This window comes from Danio aesculapii, chromosome 15, assembly GCF_903798145.1.
Source record: "Danio aesculapii chromosome 15, fDanAes4.1, whole genome shotgun sequence".
Classification (NCBI taxonomy): Eukaryota; Metazoa; Chordata; class Actinopteri; order Cypriniformes; family Danionidae; genus Danio; species Danio aesculapii.
In genome coordinates, this window is record NC_079449.1 from 19,687,478 (window position 1) to 19,708,011 (window position 20,534).

General features: G+C 34.8%; 1 protein-coding gene across 1 annotated transcript in view; it reads right to left on the reverse strand.

Annotated features, from left to right (window-relative positions):
• Nucleotides 1–20,534, reverse strand: part of si:ch211-137a8.2 (uncharacterized protein LOC777613 homolog) — a 50,694-nt gene that overhangs the window by 26,315 nt on the left and 3,845 nt on the right. The window contains 3 exon segments of the mRNA XM_056473583.1: nt 539–721; nt 2,871–3,021; nt 3,112–3,387. Of these exon segments, the coding sequence (XP_056329558.1) occupies nt 539–721; nt 2,871–3,021; nt 3,112–3,380 (603 nt within the window). The 5' untranslated portion in view covers nt 3,381–3,387.

Genomic DNA, 20,534 nt, shown 5'->3' on the forward strand with positions numbered 1-20,534 from the left:
GGGGGAAACCGAAGCACGTGGAGGAAACCAACGCCAACACGGGGAGAACATGCAAACTCCACACAGAAATGCCAACTGACCCAGTCGATGCTTAAACCAGCGACCTTCTTGCTATTAGGCGATCGTTCTACCCACTGTGCCACCGTGACGTCACATTTTCTGTATTTAGTTTAGCAAATTTGATATTTCACATTATTCGTTAGTAATATATATTCGTTTAAAGTCCAATATCCATATTTATTTTTAATTATCTACTCTAGTCAACATTTGAAGTGAATAAAAGCCTTTCATCAAAGTTATCCTAAAACTATTCAACAACACTTATTCTTCTCTTAGGACAATTTAAAAAAAAACTATTCTGACCCATTTGTTTTGACCCAAATGTTGAATACTGCATGTAGTTTTAATTTATAATTTTAGTTCTAGTAGTTGTAGTTAACCTAAAATGTCGCTACTGTTTTTACGGTAAAGTCCTGCCAACTGCTTTAGATGGCTTTATTTTTTGGGGTGTTTTTTAAGTTTGAGGGTGTTTGTGTACCTTTAACCTGCGGCACACAGTCTCAAGTGTGTTGCTGAGCTGATCCCAGCGCTGTCCACAGTCTTTGGTCATTTCTACCAGTCGAGTGCCCATCGCGCCTCTAAAGAGCCCAAGCAGAGCGCGACTCCTCTGGGTCAAACCGTCCAGCTGGGTTAAACGCATCCTGGCCTCAGCGCGCAGGTTCTGAGTGCACACAAATAAACAAACAACAAACAAACAAACAGTGACATCAGGAGATTAACTCTGAGGTAAACTCTAAAATTAACCTCCGGAAGGTGAAAAATAAACACATCCCGATTAGCTAAAGTGGGATATTTTAGGAAACTGGTGTGAGGGTTAAGACGCAGGGCGGCGCAGAGCTGTTTAGGAGCGAGCCAAGGAGTTTGATGAGCATTTGGTGTCATTTATCTCCACTGGCACGAGTCCCGGCCTTCGAGACCATCTGAGTAAATGTGCTGTCTGAGCGCGTGTAAGTGTGTCCATGTGTCGTTCATTACACTTTCATTGGAGGAAGCGTCAAAATGCTGGCTGTTCTCCATTCGCCATCAGACACCTGTAATGACTGATCCCAGACTCTCCTCTCATGCAGTAACACAGCAGCTAGAGTTTGGGGGTGCTTTGTCTTTTATTTTATTTTTTTTTTTAAGTTCAGCTTTTAGAGCTTTCAAACTCTCAGCTTGTGGCTTTGCTTCTGCTGTGTTTCTGGGACTATAATGTGTGCAATTTAATTTTTTATAGATTATTTTGAATTAGTTTTTCTTGATGACATTAATTCTGAAAGTTTTTGATGACTATAATCTAAACAAAACATAACTACTTTAGGCAGTTTTAAATGGATTTAAACAATTTAAATTACACACAAAAAAAGTTTAATAAAATATTTTTATTTCAGTTATAATTATAATTTCAGTTATATTTTCATTTTTAAAAAGATTTTTAAAAATACTTTAATTTTTACAATTTTAATTTAAATGGCACCTATTTAGCCCTTTTTCCAAGATTTAAGATAAGTCTTTTCTGTCTCTAGAATGTGTCTGTAAAGGTTCAGCTTAAAATACCCAACAGATTTTTTATTATATCTTTCTAAATCTGCCTGTGCCTTTAATGCAAATGAGCTGGTTCTCCCCCCCCCCCAACGTTTCCCACATGCATGTCAGAGCCACAGAGATCGCTCTGATGGGTGTAGACTTCACGTAGATAAACAGCAGACAAGCCACTGACAGACAGTAAGAACTTTCCCAACTTTTATTTGATATATTTGTTTTTGAGTTAATTCAAGCCTTTCTGCAAAGATGAGTCACACACAATGCTGTTATAAAATTCACACGCGTGCACCCCTTTACCCCCCAACATGTTTTTGCATGACAAATGTGACGGGATACATGTAAATATACACTGCTGTATGGACATCCGTTAAGTTAAGGTACAAAATAAACCTGAGTGGACAAACTGGGATTGAAGCGTCTTTTGTAATTATGCTGACACCATGTGGCTGTGGTGATGAATCATGTAGCAATTTTATTGCCTTTATTAGAAACATGCACTGTTTTAAAAACGTTTTAAACTTGTAAAACTCATTCTTGAGGTGCAGCTGATCGCAATGTGCTGAGATCTTTTAATCCCAGTTGTTTTACGCATGTCCTGTCTTGTGAACATGATTATATGAGTTACTACGACTACGATGGTAATACGCATCCGTCAATCAATTCAGCTGGCAAGGAAACCACACTTTTACGTCACGTTGCGGTGGGCCTCAAAACGGGAGGGATTTGGATGCTTTTTTTATGTCAGGAAATTGAAAAAATAAAAAGACATTGTTTTTCTATTACTCCAATCTGACTGTAGACACACTAGATTTACACAGCTCCACTTACCGCTTACAAAAGATGACTTTCATCATAGGTTGCTTTTAAGTTGACTAGAATAACCCTTACATGCACCAATGTATAAAAATAAAAAACTACATGGTCACTTAGTCAAATCTTTACCATTTTTCAGAAAACATGTTAACGGTTTTAAAACCCCTTTAAAAAAAAAGTATTATTTGAAAACCTTGAATGCATTTCTAAATATTTTCCCCTCTATTAAATCATTCCCAGTGCTTCATGTGAGTGAGCAGAGCTAAAGATTCAGTTCACCAATTAATCCACTGCAGCCCTCTGATTGGTGGAACATTCTACACAGCATCATGGGTAATGTAGTCTTTCCTATACAAATTATAATATTAAACTAAAAAGTAGGGTTCAAAAAAAGCAGAAAAAAAAAATTCAATGTCCCTACAAAGAAAACAAATTAAAGTTTTCATTTCAAAAACTCAAATATCTGTCATTACCTCATACTTTCGTAACTCGTCTTTTGCCGTAACATACAGCACATGGCTGGAGTTTGGTGAGGCTGCAATTTTTTCAGCCGACCGAAGCCATTCATCCATGCAAGAAAGCTCTTTTTTGAACTCGTGCCACAACATCCACCTTCTCTCCAGCCTGACAGATAATAATAAAAAAACAATTACAATAATACAGAACAGATCAATTACACAGACAGGCTGTCAATAGTCATGAATGGCCACTTACTTGACGCAGCCCTCGAGGGAGAACGAAACATCCTGGCTCAAGTCTCCAATGGACGACCACTCATTAGAGAACTCATTCAAGTCATCATCATCATCATGTGGTTTAGGGCTTGTTGTGGGACAGCAGGTCTCTGAGGATTGGAGGTACAGGCCATTTTGGTCCATTTCGACACATGTTGGCTTTTCTTCTCGGTCTTCGTCTCTTCCTCTGCTGATTCCATTGGCTTTGAGTAAAGGCTCTTCTAACATCCTAGCATCAGCAAGCAGCATCTGTTTGCTGGAAAATAAAGAGAGGTCAGTTTATTATAGGGTCAAATTCAACATGATGAACAGATGTATTGGGGTCCTGTTGGTAAAACTGAACTTCTTATGAGGATGTACAGTAAACGCATTGTGAATGTTTTTCAAATGGATACATTAAAATGAAATTTTTAAACCAGTGGTGACCAGTTATCAGAAGCATTTTATATAAGAAATGCAAAAATGCGGATACAAATCAAAACCATTAACAAATATAATATCATTCGAAAGTCTAAACATTAATTCATACGCTGCTATAGATAGATAGATAGATAGATATAAAAACTAATGAACAAATCTAAACGTGTAAATACTAGTAAATTCATAAAATAAGTTGTACAAAATAATATAGAAAATGACAAATATACACAATGATCAATCTCAAAAATCAAAAAATAAAATAGTAAAAAAAAAAATAGTAAAAAAATAAATAATAATAATAATAATAATAATAACGCAAAACATCAATAAAAAAAAACAGCAAAAATGTTCATGAAAGAAAAAGAAAAAAAATCATACAACAAAATGAAAAATGTCACATTTATTAAAAACCTAATAAACAAAACTAAACATGCAAATGTTAGCAATTGATAAAAATTAAATGCACAAAATGACAAATAAATTTAATACAGTTACAATGATCAAAATGTAATAAATATCAAAATAATGAAGATTAATAAAAATAATAATAATAATAATAATAATAATAATAATAATAATAATAAGCAAAACATCAATAACACAGCAAAATGTTCTCTTAAGAAAAAAAAAAATCATGCAACAAAATGAAACATCTCACATTAAAAAAAACTAACAAATTTAAACATTAGCAATTGCATAAAATAAAATTTACAAAATAAAATATATAAAATGACAAAAATATTAGTTACAATAATCACAATCTAATAAAAATTATAAAATGAAAAAAAACAATAGTAAAAAAATAAACAAGAAAAGCAAAACATCAATAATGTTCATTTAATAAAAAGAAAAAAATTATTCATACAACAAAATGAAAAAAAACTCATTTATTTAAAAAAAACAAATCTAAACATGTAAACACTAGTAAGTGCATAAAATAATTTGTACAATATAAAATATATAAAGTGACAAATAAAATATACAAAATGACAAATACATTTAATAGTTAATGATCACAGCCTAATAAAAATCATAAGTAAATAAAATAGTAAAAACATTAATAAAAAAAATAATAATAGTAATAATGCAAAACATCAATATAAAAACAGCAAAAGTTCATTAAAGAAAAAGAAAAAATCATGCAACAAAATGAAAAATCTAACATTTATTAAAAAACTAAAAAACAAATTTAAACATGTAAATACTAGTAAGCGCATATATACAAAATAAAATATATAAAATTACAAAAATATACAATGACAAATACATTTAATGCAGTTACAATGATCACAATCTAATAAAATCATAAAATGAAATAAAATATTAAAAAATGTACTATAACAACAACAACAACAACAACAACAACAACAACAACAACACATTTATAAAATAAAAATCATACAACAAAATGAAATCACATTTATTAAAAAACTATTAAGCAAATCTAAACATGTAAATACTAATAATTGCATAAAATAAAATGCACAAAATGACAAATACACACAAACGCCAAATAAATGTATTAGTTACAATTATCACAACCTAATAAAAGAAAAATCATAAAATAGTCAAGATTGTAAAAAAAAAAAAATTAAATAAATAAAAAAAAAACATGAAAAATGTTTATTACAGAAAATAAAATCATGCAACAAAATAAAAAAAATTAAATAAATAAAAAACCTCACATTTATTAAAAACTAATAAACAAATCTAAACACTAGTTAGTGCATAAAATAAATGTCCAAAAGGAAATCAACTAAAATTAAAACATAAACACACAAGGACAAGGCATGTCTGAAGCATATAACAGCAGTTCATAAATCGGCCAGTTTAAATGTCATACGCCATTCAACTTCCTTCAGAGAGTTTCCACCATTGCCTTGTTTTCTCCAGCCATCCCTCATATCAAAACAATTTCACGATTCATTCATAGTGCCTAGAAACTCACATGTCGCAGAATCTGGTGAGGAAAGCTGTGGTTTCTCTGCATGACAAACGGATTAAAACTTTCAGACATCTCAGACACAGAGAAAAGCTCCTATGCTCTGGGGTAAAACTTCAGCCATCAAAAACCATAAATCAGTTTTATGCCCATTACCCAAAGGAGTTACGACACCGCCGCCTCAGCCCTGACAGAAAAAAAAAAGCCAAATAGATTTTCCTCACTCTAATACCTGCATAATGTGACTGGCAGAGCAAGGTCAGCTTTACCAGGCCACGGCTGCTGTCAGTCAAGAGTCACGGGCCCCAAAAGTGCCTCAGGCTGACCTCAATGAAGACCTCATGACAGAAAAACAACAACCAATGCTCACGAACAACTGCTTCTTGCTTGTTTTACTGTGGCTTCAAAATCAAGTGACCAGCAAATGGTGCTAAAAAGCATGTGTTTGCAGAAACCAACAACAGCCATTGTAATAATATTTGATTAAACTGCTTTACCCATTTATCACAATCTGTTTTTAAAGTTGTAAAGTATTGAATACTGTTTCCAAATACAAGCCTCTACTCTTTTAAACTGAAATCTCCATCTCAATATCGGTTTAAGAGCACTTTTTAGCCATATCACAGACACTGAAGTGAATCCTTTACAAAACCGCGGCGTCACTACTGGGCTGCAAATCCCAAACACCAATATTTTAACTGTAAGATGTAGGGGGAAAAAACCTGTAATATTTCATTTTTCTACTGCAATATGAATGAATATTACTTCACAAGATGATTTAAATAACTATTTGGGAACAATTCATAAGTTTACATTGATTGGGAGTGCAGCTGCATAAAATATAATAAATTAAAAGCATAAATTAATAAAATAGAACAAAGATACAAATGAGACAAACAGTGTTTTATGGTATTCTAGAGTCTAACAGTATAGAGGTATAGAAAATAAATGTTTAAGCTGTAAAATAACACTATATACAGCAGTCAACATTTAAAGTTGATCAAAAGCTTTCATCAAAGTTGTCAAAACTATTCATCCCCCATTATTGACATTTTTTGATTTTTAACTTTTTTATTGGTCCACTTCAAATGTTGACTACTGTACACTATAAACATTGAGGTAAGTGGTTGCAAACAAATTTACTTGTGCTGAATTTAAAAAGACAAATTAAAGTTGAACGTTACTAAATTAAATTTGTTTGTTAAACTAGCATGAAATCTTAGGAGTTAAATTGGTGTTAAACTTTCCATTTGTTCTGAACTGTGCTTTCTGGTTAATTATAATCCCAACTTGACTCGACATCCTGCGATGTGACTATTAAAGATTTGCACATTATCCAATATTGATGCCGAAACGATATATTGTTTAGCCCTAATTTCAACCTCTTAGAAAAGATGAATCGTTGTCTGACCATCTAAAGTTAGGCATGGATATAAACATTACGATTGATCATTATTTCCAATAATACAGCACACAGTGACGCATGATATCAGGCTTAATAAGCTGATTAACATTAATTCAATCCTACATTGTGGGCAAACTAAGGAATGCAAAAACAATTGCATGTGTAAGATATGCATGCATTATGCACAGTTGAGACCCAAGAATACTTAATCATGTGCACACCTCTCGAAGTCGGAGTTCATGCAAGTTTGTCATGTCCCAGTTAGTGGACATGAACATTAACAAAAATTATGATCAGTGCTGACTTTTGAAGTAAACATACAGTTTTAGAAAAATAAAACAGGTTATGCATACAATAAACTGATAATGAACATTATTTCAAAAGCCCTCTGTATGCATACCCATGCAAAACACTGTCAAAACCTAGTTTAGCATTAAACCTACTGATGTTTAAAAGGGCTAAATAATGCGTTTTTGCTTGATTTAAAATCACTTTTGTAAAACCATGATTCTCAGAATTTCTACCAGAGTGTATTGCTATACCAGGTGAGCTTTCGAGCAAGTTTACTACAATGGGAATGTCCTATAGATATAAACCGTAACATTACATGTGCTTTTAATAATTTGGCAGATGTCTTTATCCAGAGCAACTAGATTTAATTTAAACATCTTGGCTCAAGTGAGTAAGACGAGTCCCAGAGAGTATAAAGGTCTTTGCACACTGAATTTTGACATTTTCATATGCATTTTTTCGTAAGCATATGCAAAAAATTCATCACGTAAACAAACCTTGCACACTGAATCCGATGCGTATAAATCAATCCGTTATGAAAAAATGGAGTCGGGTTAAGCAGTGATACGTTCTCCTCTCTTCTCCAAAGTAGAATAGGCTGCATATTGTGTTCCATCAAATAAAGAGGAAGAAGAGTTCAGCTCATTATCAAAGAGCTGCGCTGGATTATCCCAAAGTTTATTTCAGGAAATAAGTGGAATTTTGATACATTGCTTGTGATACTTCACACATTCATGTGCATAAACAAATCCTTAACAGAGACACATTATATGACATTATAATAGATGGCGGCCGCGTTGAGGTATCAAAGCAACATGCCAAAAGTGGACCATGCTTTTTATTAGGTCTATGGGCAGAATGTCAAATGCACGCACGCACAAAGCAGCAGCAAGGGAGATGTGCGCCAGTCACTGAATCCAGCAAATAGGGGCTCTCAACTGTTCGCCAAATTCTGTATTTTATGCACCGTGTTTGTCATTGTTATCTGTAGCTCAAATGGCAGCAATCTGTATTTAGCTTTTCGCTTGTACGCTGGCTCTAAACTGTCAAAACACCTCTCCAAACGCTTTTTCGAATGCGAAAAGTGGGAGAAAAAAACAAACAAACAAAAAAAACGAAACAATAATAATAAAAAAATTATTTTAAAAACACAGTAAGATTTTTTTTTTTTTTTTAAATGACGAACTAAAGTTTCGGAGGCAGTGTGTCAATACGATTTACACAACCTGAGGTCGAATTCATTTTTTTTAACGTGCGAAAATTACCGATTCAGTGTGCAATAAACTTAAAGGTAATATATGGTAGATAGAAGAGAAAAGAGAAGAGAATATCAGTGTTACAAAAATTCTCTCCACTGACGATAGAGTTAGTGAAAACTAATGAAAAAAACTCTTTATACACAAAAAGTTTGACAGTACAGTAACTTTAGGAGATATTTTACTCAAATATGTGCTGTGAATTTATTCATCTTTAGGCTGTTCGTCATGTTATTGGTGATTATTAAAATAGCTAATTCAGCGTCTTAAAAGAAACACCTTTCTGTATGCAGACAAAACAAAATTACCCACATAGACAATATGGTATAGAGGCGCAAAAATGACCCTGTAGCATAATGATGCATCTACAATCAAGGTCAGCTAGTCTTTATTTCATTTTGCCTGTATTTATGTTTGACACCAATAAACAGTGTACCATTGGCATTCTACGAAATCAACAAGAACCACAGAATCAGCTAAAAATATTTGGTTCTAAGAAGAAAAGAAAACTTGGATGTCAAGAGTGTGTGTGTGTACAAAAACTAAATTTTCCATTTTGGCTAAGCTATTCCTTTAAGAGCTCCCATCGTTCTTGAAAGTATATTTATGAATGGACTTGCCTCACTTGAGAAGAATAGTTCTTTCAAAACTTGAAGCCTGACTAGCTTATAACTCAAAGTTAGATGGGTGTAATTTACAGGCAACCTTGTCATCCACCTCACCCGTCTCCACCGCAGGTACATGCCGGCTTCGGGGCTGAGCCGAAAATGGCTGTCATTTCTCAGGGTCTGCTGTGAGTTTGCCCCAATAGAGGGCATTAAGGCACTGGACTGAGTCTCAAGGCAGTCAGCTTGAAAATCGAAGTCTCCGTTATTGCTTTTCTTAGGCTGCAGAGAATGTTGCTCTCGCCTGAGGAGTAATGGAGTGCAAACACCACTGCAATCCATACTCTGTTCCTAACCTTTTCAGGAGTGAACAAACTTATAGCAGGCTGCAGGCCATTTCCTATCTCAGCGCTGAGCCTGTGTCTTCAGGAACAGGTGTGTGTAAGGATGACACAATGACTGTAAATGGGATGTTGAGAATCTGATTTCAGCCTGATTTTCAGCCTTTGGGCCTATAGTGCATCCCAGCCCAGTTTGAGTTACAAATCATAAAGGTTTTAACACAAAAAACAAGCCATGGAGATGGATATACAAGATCAACACGTGGTATAGGAGGACAAGTTCACAAAGAAAAAAAATGCAACAATAACGTGACCATTCTGGCATCATTAATCAAGCAAAAAATAATCGTGCAAGACCGTCAAAAGGATGGTGTTAAAATAATACTGGTGGTAAGTTTAGGACTAGCAACTATTGATTTGAGAAAAATATTAGACATTAAAATTGTTGGAGCAAATCCATGCAAATGTCAACCTTGCCATGAAAAAAAAATTACTTTTCACCAAAATAGGGAAACTATTTCTACAACTATTTATTCACCAAACTATTTCTACATTTGTGTAAGCAAGTATTTTACATTACTTTAAAAATGCTCAAAAATGTCACTGTCTGTGTTTTCAAACTATTATATTTCACACAAGTGCCAATTTCACATCTGTCACATCTATAACAGAGAAGTGTCACATCCGTAACAAAGTTTTTCCCTCATAATTGCAAAAATGTTAAATAAAATAAATGATTTTTGTTTTATAGTGATGAAATTATTCTCCTTTTGATTAGCGTTATTTCTTTTAAGTTGTGCAGTTTAATTCACAGAATTTCTACAAAGTATGTTGTATAGTGTAAACTCGTAAACATTTTTGTCACATCCATAACGCATGTTTATTTTCCTAATTTAAAAAATAAAAAATGTTTACAGATTAATATTTTTCTGGTCCCATAACTCTGTTTTTAGTTGTTTTGGAAAATATAAACAGTTGCTTCAACATAATGTTAACATATACTTTCTCTGTGAATTTATGTTTTGAGTTTTTACTATAACTGTCACATCCATAACGCTGGAATTGGTCGTTTTCTTTCTAATGAATAAAGCCAAAGAATGGTAAAATGGTGTAAAAGTGTTGGTTATTGGTTCTATTTTTTTTAAAGAAACAAATCTTGACAGAATTAATTGCAAATAAATAAATATTTAAATAAATAAAACAAATATTTAAATAAATAAATGTAAACAAATTTAAAAAAGTCACAAATAAAAGTCTATTATTTTTATTAGACTCAAATAAAGTAAATTAAACATGTAATTAAAGAAATGAAATAAAGTAAATAAAATAAATAAAAATAGAAATAATACAGGCGAAGCGGTTGCGCAGTAGGTAGTGCTGTCGCCTCACAGAAAGAAGGTCGCTGATTTGAGCCTCAGCTGGGTCAGTTGGCGTTTCTGTGTGGAGTTTGCATGTTGTCCCTATGTTCGCGTGTGTTTTCTCCGGGTGCTCCGGTTTCTCCCACAGTCCAAAATACATGCGGTACAGGTGAATTGGGTAAGCTAAATTGTCTGTAGTGTTTGTGTGTGAATGAGTGTGTATGGATGTTTCCCAGAGATGGGTTGCTGCTGGAAGGGCATCCGCTGCGTAAAACATATGCTGGATAAGTTGGCGGTTCATTCCGCTGTGGCAACCCCAGATTAATAAAGTGACTAATGAAAGAATGATTAAATAATACATAACACATAAATAAAAATAAGTCACCAAATAAATAAAAACTGAGATCACAACTCAAATAAAATTAAATAAATAAAACAATTAAATAAGTAAATAAAAATAGTAAATAAATCAAGTAAATATTTATTTACGTTACATAAAGAATTAAATGAAGTAAAGTCACTAAATAAATAAAACTTCTATTATTTTTCATGAGAACACAACTCAAATAAAAGAATGTCAATAAAGAAATAAAGAAAATAAATGTATAAAAATGTAAATGTGTATATTTTACTTAAACACGCAAGTAAATAAAAAAAATAGTTTTTTATGAGAACACAACTCAATAAAATAAATAAATAAAACATGTAAATGAATTAAAGTAAATTAATAAAAATGTAAATGTGTAAATAAACAAAAAAACATGTAAATGAAGTAAAATATACCAAATAAATAAAAACTTCTATTATTTTTGAGAACACAACTCATAAATATGTAAATAAAGAAATGAATAAAGTAAATAAATATAATTTACAAAAAAAAAAGTCACCAAATAAATAAAAACTTCTATTATTTTTAAGACTCAAATATAATAAATAAATCTTATGTAAAGAAAGAAAGAAAGGTAAATAAATAAAAAAACTTCTACTATGAGACTCAAATAAAATAAAAAAAAGTAAATAAAGAAATAAGTAAATAAATATAATTTTATAAAAAAAATTATGTCCCCCATAAAAAATATTTTATGAGAACAACTCAAATAAAATAAATAAAATATATGTAAATAAAAGCACAAAATTTAATAAAAGTAAATTAATGAAAATGTAAATAAGTAAATAAAGACAATAAAACTCAAATAACATAAAATAAATAAATAGCAACATGAATCGGTCCGTTTCCCAACCCCATCAAGGATAACTTGGCCATGGTAATCATATACATGTCCTGCAAGACTCATAGACAAGTACCATGTAAAACAAACAAGGAGCACCCCCAGAAAGCAGCATGAGAAATGCAGGGATGTAAATGACAAGCTGGATTACAGATGCTTAGTCATCCCATTGAGCGAGAGTCTGTGGTTTGGCCAGAAACAGACGATGAGGCAGGTGCATCTGGGGACCTTTCCATAACACAGCCCGCATCTGAATGAGCCAAAGCTGAATAAACATGCAAACCGCTGTCTGCCAGTCTGACGGAGAACAAAATAAACAAAACTCTTCCATTTAGGAGAAAGGTGATGCGCGATGAGTCTGCATGTAGAAGCGAATGAAAAGTAATGATGCATTCAACACATCAATGAAGTGCGAATCACTCTCCGGCTCCTTATTCAGGTTTTATAGTCCATTTTTCCACATCACATGACACCTCAATGCAGGCACAAAACACCCTCAGAGACACTGAACGTGGCTCTGGGGGGGAACATCGTTTTTCTTTCTTAACAGCGGATAAAGTGGAGCTCGTCTCCTCTGCAAACGGGGCCAATGTTACCCTTTCGGTGGCCAATGACAATTACTTCGCTCTGTTTATGATAAGCCGAGGAAAGGTCATAACAGACCGAGGCTTTTTTTCATTCAGAGCAGTAAACAGCAGATCTCCTGCCAAGCTCAGGGCTCATACTAGAGCTCATCTCACAGGCTGCCAAGCAAAAAGCACAAGCGACAGTCTCTGCCCACATTCGATTGATGAATCTGAGGTGGACGACAAAAATGAGTTTAACAGCGTCTCTGATGATGCTAATCAATCTCAGGCTCTCCGGTAAATCATCATTAGACTCGTGGACTCAACGTTCTGGATGTAAGCAAACTTTTGCTATAATGACCCGTTTCCACTGAGTGGTACAGTATGGTACGCTTTTATAGCCATTTCCACTGTCAAAAGGTACCTAAAAGCGAGCCGTAGCATACCACTTTTTGGGTACCCTTTGCAAAGGGCACCTAGCACAACAAAAATGTACCAAAAGGCGGAGCTAGACGACAGCTGAATGCTATTGGTTTACAGAGATGCTTCACTCCCTCATGCAACAAGCCAGAATGAAAACAAAGGAACCACCATGTTTTAAATACACAGCCAAGACATTACAACATAATAATACATGCATATAATAATGAGCCATGGTCGACCAGAGCTCAAACAAACCTTGTCGTTGTCTTGATGAAGAGCCACAAAGCCAAGACGAGGAGCAAAATCTACCCTGTGCCCCGCAGTTTTTTTACAAGGCTGTCTAATGCAAGAGCGGTTTTGCTTTCTTGCTTGCGCTTGCCGTGCATCTATATTTGACAAACTTGCTGATGATAATAACGTGCACATGATCATTAAAGTGCATCCGATCCTGTCAGAAATAAACAAACGCGAGACTGACGTGCGAAAAAACAAACTTAGAAGCCTGAAAAACAAAGGAGCAAATGATTGTTTCAGCAACCTAAAACATGAACAAACTCACAACTAACTTTAACTATTATCATCACCTTTTGGACTATTATGAATGACGGAATTACTTTCTAACAAGAGGTTACATGTGCTGGCGAAGATTAAAGAAACAGATGAGAGGTTTGCACTGACTGTGGGCTATATTTAGTGTTATTTTTAAACTCAAGTAAGGACTAAATCTATGCTGTGTGTGGTTTTTCGGTAACATCAGAGACTGTAAAGGTCTGTATGTGTTCATATATGTTGCATTTATTTATTTTATATAATTGCAGATGTTACAGTAGGCTATTTCACCTTATCATTGATCTGCAGTTATAATCTAATCCTGTTCACAAAAAAACGGTACAATGTTGTACCAAAGAAGGTACAAACCCTTGTCACTGGGGCAGTACCTTTTTATTAAACAGAATTGTACTTTAAGACAAGGAAACAAATTTGTTCCATTGCAGTTTGTACCTTTAAGGACATGATTTGTACCATGGGAAACCAAAATGTACCTTTGGTTTTTAAAACCTGCAGATACAATATTGTACCTACACCAAAGATACAAATCTGATCCATGAAGGTACCAATACAGTGACAAGACACTTTTTACCTTAACAGTGTCAAACGTGTTCCTTCAAGAACTATTTAAAGGCATTTTGCTTTATTAAAAATGTGTCGATTTATTTTCAGTAAATATAAAACATCAAATATATTTTTAAACAATGTCTTCAGCTGGTTGTGTATGGTTGTAGGACATTTAAACTTGTTTTAGCTGTCTGTGTATGGTACTAGAAAGTTTACCCACTGTTTCCTTGGTTACTGTAGGAGCTTGTGTGTCGAGCGCCCCCCGCCACAGTTTCGGGTGTTTTTACTCTTTTTTTTTTTTTTATTCGTTTAATGAAGGACATTTAAGACATAGTATAGTAGATGAAATAGTGTCTATTTATTAGATTATCGCTGCATGTTTTAAATTTGAAATAACAAAAATAAAAGTCTTATTTGAAGACAAACCTTAATTCAAATAAGTTACACAAAATAAATTGCTCCTTTAAAACTAGAGGAAAACAATGCATTTAAATCATGATCCAAACAAAGATGCAACATACAAGCAGCATGCGTAATCTAAACATGATTGTATAATTTGAAATGTAAAAAATGTTAATTTTTTTTAACTATTGGCTAGGGGTGTAATGGACCACAGTTAATCCGTACGGATCACAACCCACATGACCTGCGGATTAATAACTTTTTTTGAACTTGTAGGTTAATCCAACATTTATAACAATTGCAGAGAGATCACCACCCGGGTCATTCAAATCAGGTGTATGAAAGCATTTAGGCTTTCCTATAAAATATAATGATGACGGAAAAAATTGTGGTGGGACCTAAATGCTTTCTTAGGTTATTAATTAAAGGTGTTTTCTGTCATTGTTTGTTTAGCCTGCATTAATGCATTCACTGTAAAGCTGCACAATTGAACATTAAAAGACTGTGATCTCAATTCAAACCCACGCAACATGAATGAATAATGATAATGACTTGCATGTTTATTAATCCTTTGAAGCGCTGCATTCAAATCTGCATTTGATCAAGAGACTTTTTACACATTTTCAGTTAATTACAATTAAAGTACTACAGAAGTACTGGGAGAACAGTTTATAGTTCCGATAGAAACACTAATGTTTATGGTAAAGATTAAAATCACCGTTTGGTATTTGACGCTGGTGAATGTTGTAGCAATTACATTGTGTAACCAATAGGTGGCAACAAACAACCATCAAAAATGCAACTGAATAGATTTTCAAAAATGATCCATCTATAAATGAAACATGAAGTGATATGTGTGAATTGTTGAATCATTAATTGAAAAATATGTTGTACAAGATGTTAGATTTCTATATTTGGCATTATCAGCAGCAGCAAATATAAATTTTCGTATTTAATATTTTCCTTTTTTCAGATATTTTTTCCTTAATTTTTATTTTTATTAAAATTACAGGTTCAGTCGGCACCAATTGCCTAGTGGTTACGTGCGCCAACATATAGCACCAAAGTGCTCACGGCGACCCAAGTTCGATTCCTAGCTTGAAGTCCAATGCAGATCCTTCCCCCTCTCTCTGCTCCCAATCCTTTCCTGCCTGTCCTATCAGATTAAAGGTCAAAAAACCCTAAAAATAATAATTATTAAAAAAATTACAGGTTCTAAGTTCTTGAAACCAATGGTTTTTGCAGTAATATTTTTGTATAAATGGAAAGCAATTGACATGTCTCCTCCCTTTTTTGCTGATCCGAAAAATGGTCCGATCCGTGACTCAAAAACCACAGTGTGATCCGAATTGTGAGATTTGTGATGCGTTACAAGACTACTATTGGTAAAGTACTTAAAAACCATTTAAAGAAAACTGCAGATGAACACTACTTTAATATGCATCGTTAAGAGGAGCCAAATATAACGCTTAAACTTTTCTAAAGCCAGTCTAAGAGATTCATTCATATAAACTCCTAAGTTAGTTCAATTGTAAATTACAACTTATTTAGGCATCTCAACCGATTTATTGTTACATCCCTAATCATTTAGCACACGGGTGTCCAACTCGGTCCTGGAGGGCCAGTGTCCTGCTGAGTTTAGCTCCAACTTGCTTCAACACACCTGCCAGGAAGTGTCTAGTATATCTAGTAAGAGCTTGATTAGCTGGTTCAGGTGTGTTTAATTAGGGTTGGAGCTTCAAGCTACAGTCACACTGGGCTTTGTGTGTGCGAAATTCAGTCGTGCGGAGCTGCGAAAAGGGGCAGGATTAAACAAGATGATTAGACATTAAAAAAAAGCGAGTGATTGCTCCATGTTTTAAATTTCTGTCCAGAGAGGTCATGTTTTGATCCTCGATTGGTCTCACGCAGTCAAGTGATGCGATTTCGCAAGTTAGAGTTCACCAAGCTTGAACTTTGCACCGCAGCAACATGCAAAACTTGACGCATGACCTTGCGTTTCCAGTCTGACGCATTCGCGTGCGTATGAATTGAAGTCTATGGGAGGAAAAGCCCAGTGTGACCGCAGCTCAACTCTCCAAGACTGATTTTGGACACCCCTGATTAAGCATATTTGGCCTCTGCAGGTCATGGGAAACGTTTTCATTTTCACCAAAAATTTTGTGTTTTAAAAATGTAAGTACATTACACATGATCCTCACACAAACCCAATGGAGAACTACAGCTTTACATGACAAACCCACTGCATTACCGCCATTTGATCAGTGGGAGTGACAAAACGGTCTACAATCTAAAACAGTCCCGCTCAATGAATCTAAACATCTTCAGAAAATGTATTTTTAAAAATCGCAAATGTGTAAACACACTCCCACCCACTCCCGTCTGTGGCATCCCATGCAGGCATCTGTGTTTCCGGTGCACATGAAGATGGAGGAGAGAAGGACCCTGGTGCTCCGAAAACTCCCTGTCCTCACAGAGACTGCACTCATTGTCTCTTTGGTGCCACAGGCCCAAATCGCAAACAAACAGGCCTTTCTCAGCACCCGGATAGAGAGAAGAGGCCAGTGCCAGGACACCTGATCTGATCCACTACACACACACAAAAGCAGGAGATGAGCGAGGAGCCCCCCAATCTCAATTCGGGCCCCTCTGAGACCAACTGTGGAGATGGCAAAAGAGCATCACACAGCAAACCCGCTCTGGGCCCTGCAAATTACAGTTCATTATGTCCAATTTACCATTAAACAGAAAATGTGTCTCAATTTAAGCCCGACCATGCCCTTAATACTCCTAATAGGAGCTCAATGCTCTCCGAGAAATTGTCAGTATGTGATTCAAGTAGCAAGATCAGCCTTCAAATCCAATCCAGGCTTCTTCTAATCCCATTTACAGCACTCGCAATCTGGTGAGAGCTCTCAAACAGCTTCCTTCTGGAATCGCCTTCATTTCCCTTGCCATCATTAGAGGAACAACAGATGACAAAGACAATCTGCTAAATTTGAGACTATATCAAATGTACAGTCTCAGCTTCTGATGGGCTTTTGGTCTAAATATGCTAACAAAATGGGAAACACTGAGTAATTTGAACCAATTTAGTTCAATTGATCAGGAGATTGGTCATGTTCTTTGACAATCCAAAATTGGAAATGAAGCCATTGGGATACCAAGCCCACTCATGCGCACTTACACATGGCTTTAAAATGCCTCTCCATCAATCTGATCACAAGAGGACAATGCTAAATATAAAAGTAAACAGGGCTTTTAAACGTTTTGAGATTGCCCACTTACAGAAGTACTGGAAAAATCTGTAGCTTCAAAAGAAGAAAGCTTTAACAAAATCAGCGTCAGTGGTTTAGTTCAAAAGCAGAACATAATGAGTGTTTGCTTCTGTCATTTTAGCAAAATTGGTTAAAAACTGAAAACCATAAACACCAAACACTCAAGATGAAGATTACAATGGTGTCAATCATCACAATTTCTGGAGCGAGTTCTGTTCTGCACACAACCTAGAGGAAATTTATATTAAATCAATCCTTACTTCTTTCCTTAAACTGTTTTTATTCAATTTGAATAGCACTTTTAACAATAATTACGGTTTCATTTTTAAAGCAGTTTTACAACTGCTTTAACGTTAAGTTAAAGTGCACAATATTGCATTATAATCAAATTAAGTTATTGAAAACAAGTTATTTTATACAGGCAATGCATGCGGCCATAATGTAGATGCTCAAAAGGCTACCTACTCTGTACCAACAAGCCAAACACGATTGTTATAGGTATTCAGATTTCACTTTGATTCTTCTTTTAAAAAAGACGCGGTTCCAGTTCATGTTGATTGTCCTGTCTCTACGAATTTAGTAGGTGTGTGACCAATGTTCTTTATGTTTATTCAGATGGCAAAGTTACTTAGTATCGTCAGCAGTACTCTTACAGTTTTAAAGACATACCTTAGTCAAAATTATTCAGTTACTAAGTTTACAGTAATATTATTACAATAGTATGGACTGAAAATCCTCCACTTCCACACAGCTCTCAGATCTGCTGCTCTCTGAATCACTGCCTTATCTCCCCTGCGTTTGTGTTGCTGGTGTGAAAATCAGCTGTACTGCATGTAATGAAACTCCCTTTTTCATGCAAACCCTTCCCTCTTTCGCCACTCGACACTCCCACCTAAATAATGCTGGACTCACTGACTTTCCTGTGTGAAAACTGTGTGAATGGGGGTTTGTGTTCATGGCTCTTTAAGGCACTTGGTATAAATGAAAACACCCTGATTTTTTTATTATCAGGACATTGAATTTACATTCTCACAGTAGGTTACATGTCAGTCACACGGCCACTTGAACAACTTTAATCAATGAAAGCAACTGTGTAGTCCAGACCTTCTGCCGTCAGTCTAAAGGTCTGTATAGTAATAGTTTATCAAATGTAGGACATCTTCTATTAATTGCAGCATATAGCCAAAGGCAAACTTCTAGAAAAAGCACTTGTTAAAAGATGAATTTTGCTGTTCCACATGAATGCGTCATAGCTGGAGATGGAAATGATTGTTCTGCGAGCTGTGATTCCCCAGCCAGCAGACGCCTGACAGGTGTTGTGCTCTGGGAGAAAAACACAGACTTATTCACCTGACGACTGACAATTCATTCAAGGACAGACAGCAGGTTTTACACAGCAGAATGTCTGTTTGACACATCGCTGCCGGTGCCCGGAGCGAGGTCATTCTCTCAGGAGAAAAATAAAGACACAATGGAGCTCTGTAATCAATTTAAATGTGCAACAGAATGTAAAACTGGTTATACCTAAGCATAGCTGAATAATAAGCGTTCAGTACACTGTAATGACATGCTGGGAGTCTCAAATGTAATAGTTTCCTTGTTTTAGTAAATTCTTCTGAGTGCTAAGTTCTGGTGTAAAACAGGGCGATTTAAACAAAACACAGAGTCTGACATGATTAAATTTAGGGTCATTTATTGTTATTAGCAGATTTATTTATATATTTACACATGAGATCATTAATATGCACTCCCCTGCTGCAGCATTTAACAGCCAACATTACCTAGTGAGATTTCAATTATATATTATTAACACTTAAGTTTAAAATGGGACAGGCATTAGCTTTGCATTATGTCAATGCGACAGTATCTTATGTTTACAGGTCGTCAAAATTCAGGAAAGACAAATTGTTTATTTAGCACCACCCCTGGGTGGCATACAGTCTGTTTGATTTGTTTAACGTGTATATTGTGAGATTTTCAACGTATAAGTGCATTTGTAATAAGGCAACAGACATGTTCACTGTTGAATATGTTTAATGCACATATATGGATGGTGTTATATCGCTCTGCTCTTTCAGTTATTTTTCTAGTGAAAGGAAGGGCATAAACTTTTGTGGAGGTCACTTTTAAAGGAGTATAAAAAACTAAAAAAGTAAATTATACTTAAGAACTTTTACTATAAATTACATTTTATTGACCTTATTCTGCAATGTAGAAGTGCCATGTGATTTTTAATGACCACAGAGAGTCAGCAACTCGGTTTAACGTCTCATCCGAAAGACGGCGCTCACTGACAGTATAGTGTCCCCTTTAAAATACTGGGGCATTAGGACTCACACAGAACACAGGTTGAGCGCCCCCTGCTGGCCTCACTATAACCACTTCCAAGAGTAACCAAGTTTTCCCATCCAGGTACTGACCAGGCTCAGCCCTGCTTAGCTTCAGTGAGTAACCGGTTTTAGGCTGCAGGTTGACATGGCTGTCTTGAGCCAAAAAGATTCTAATGGCAGCGCCCACTCATACATTAAGAATAAGGTCAATATTATCTCATTTATTTATATATTGCTTGTTTATTTGTTATTGTTTGTTCATGTTTTGCAGTAAAAATACATTATTATTAATAGGTGTGTACACAAATAAACTTTAAATTACTAATATTACTACAACAAACAATCTATTGTAAAAGTATAATATAAATTCATAAACATTCAAATATTAATCATCTGAATACTATCATTAATATACATAATACAAATAAAATTCTTTATAAT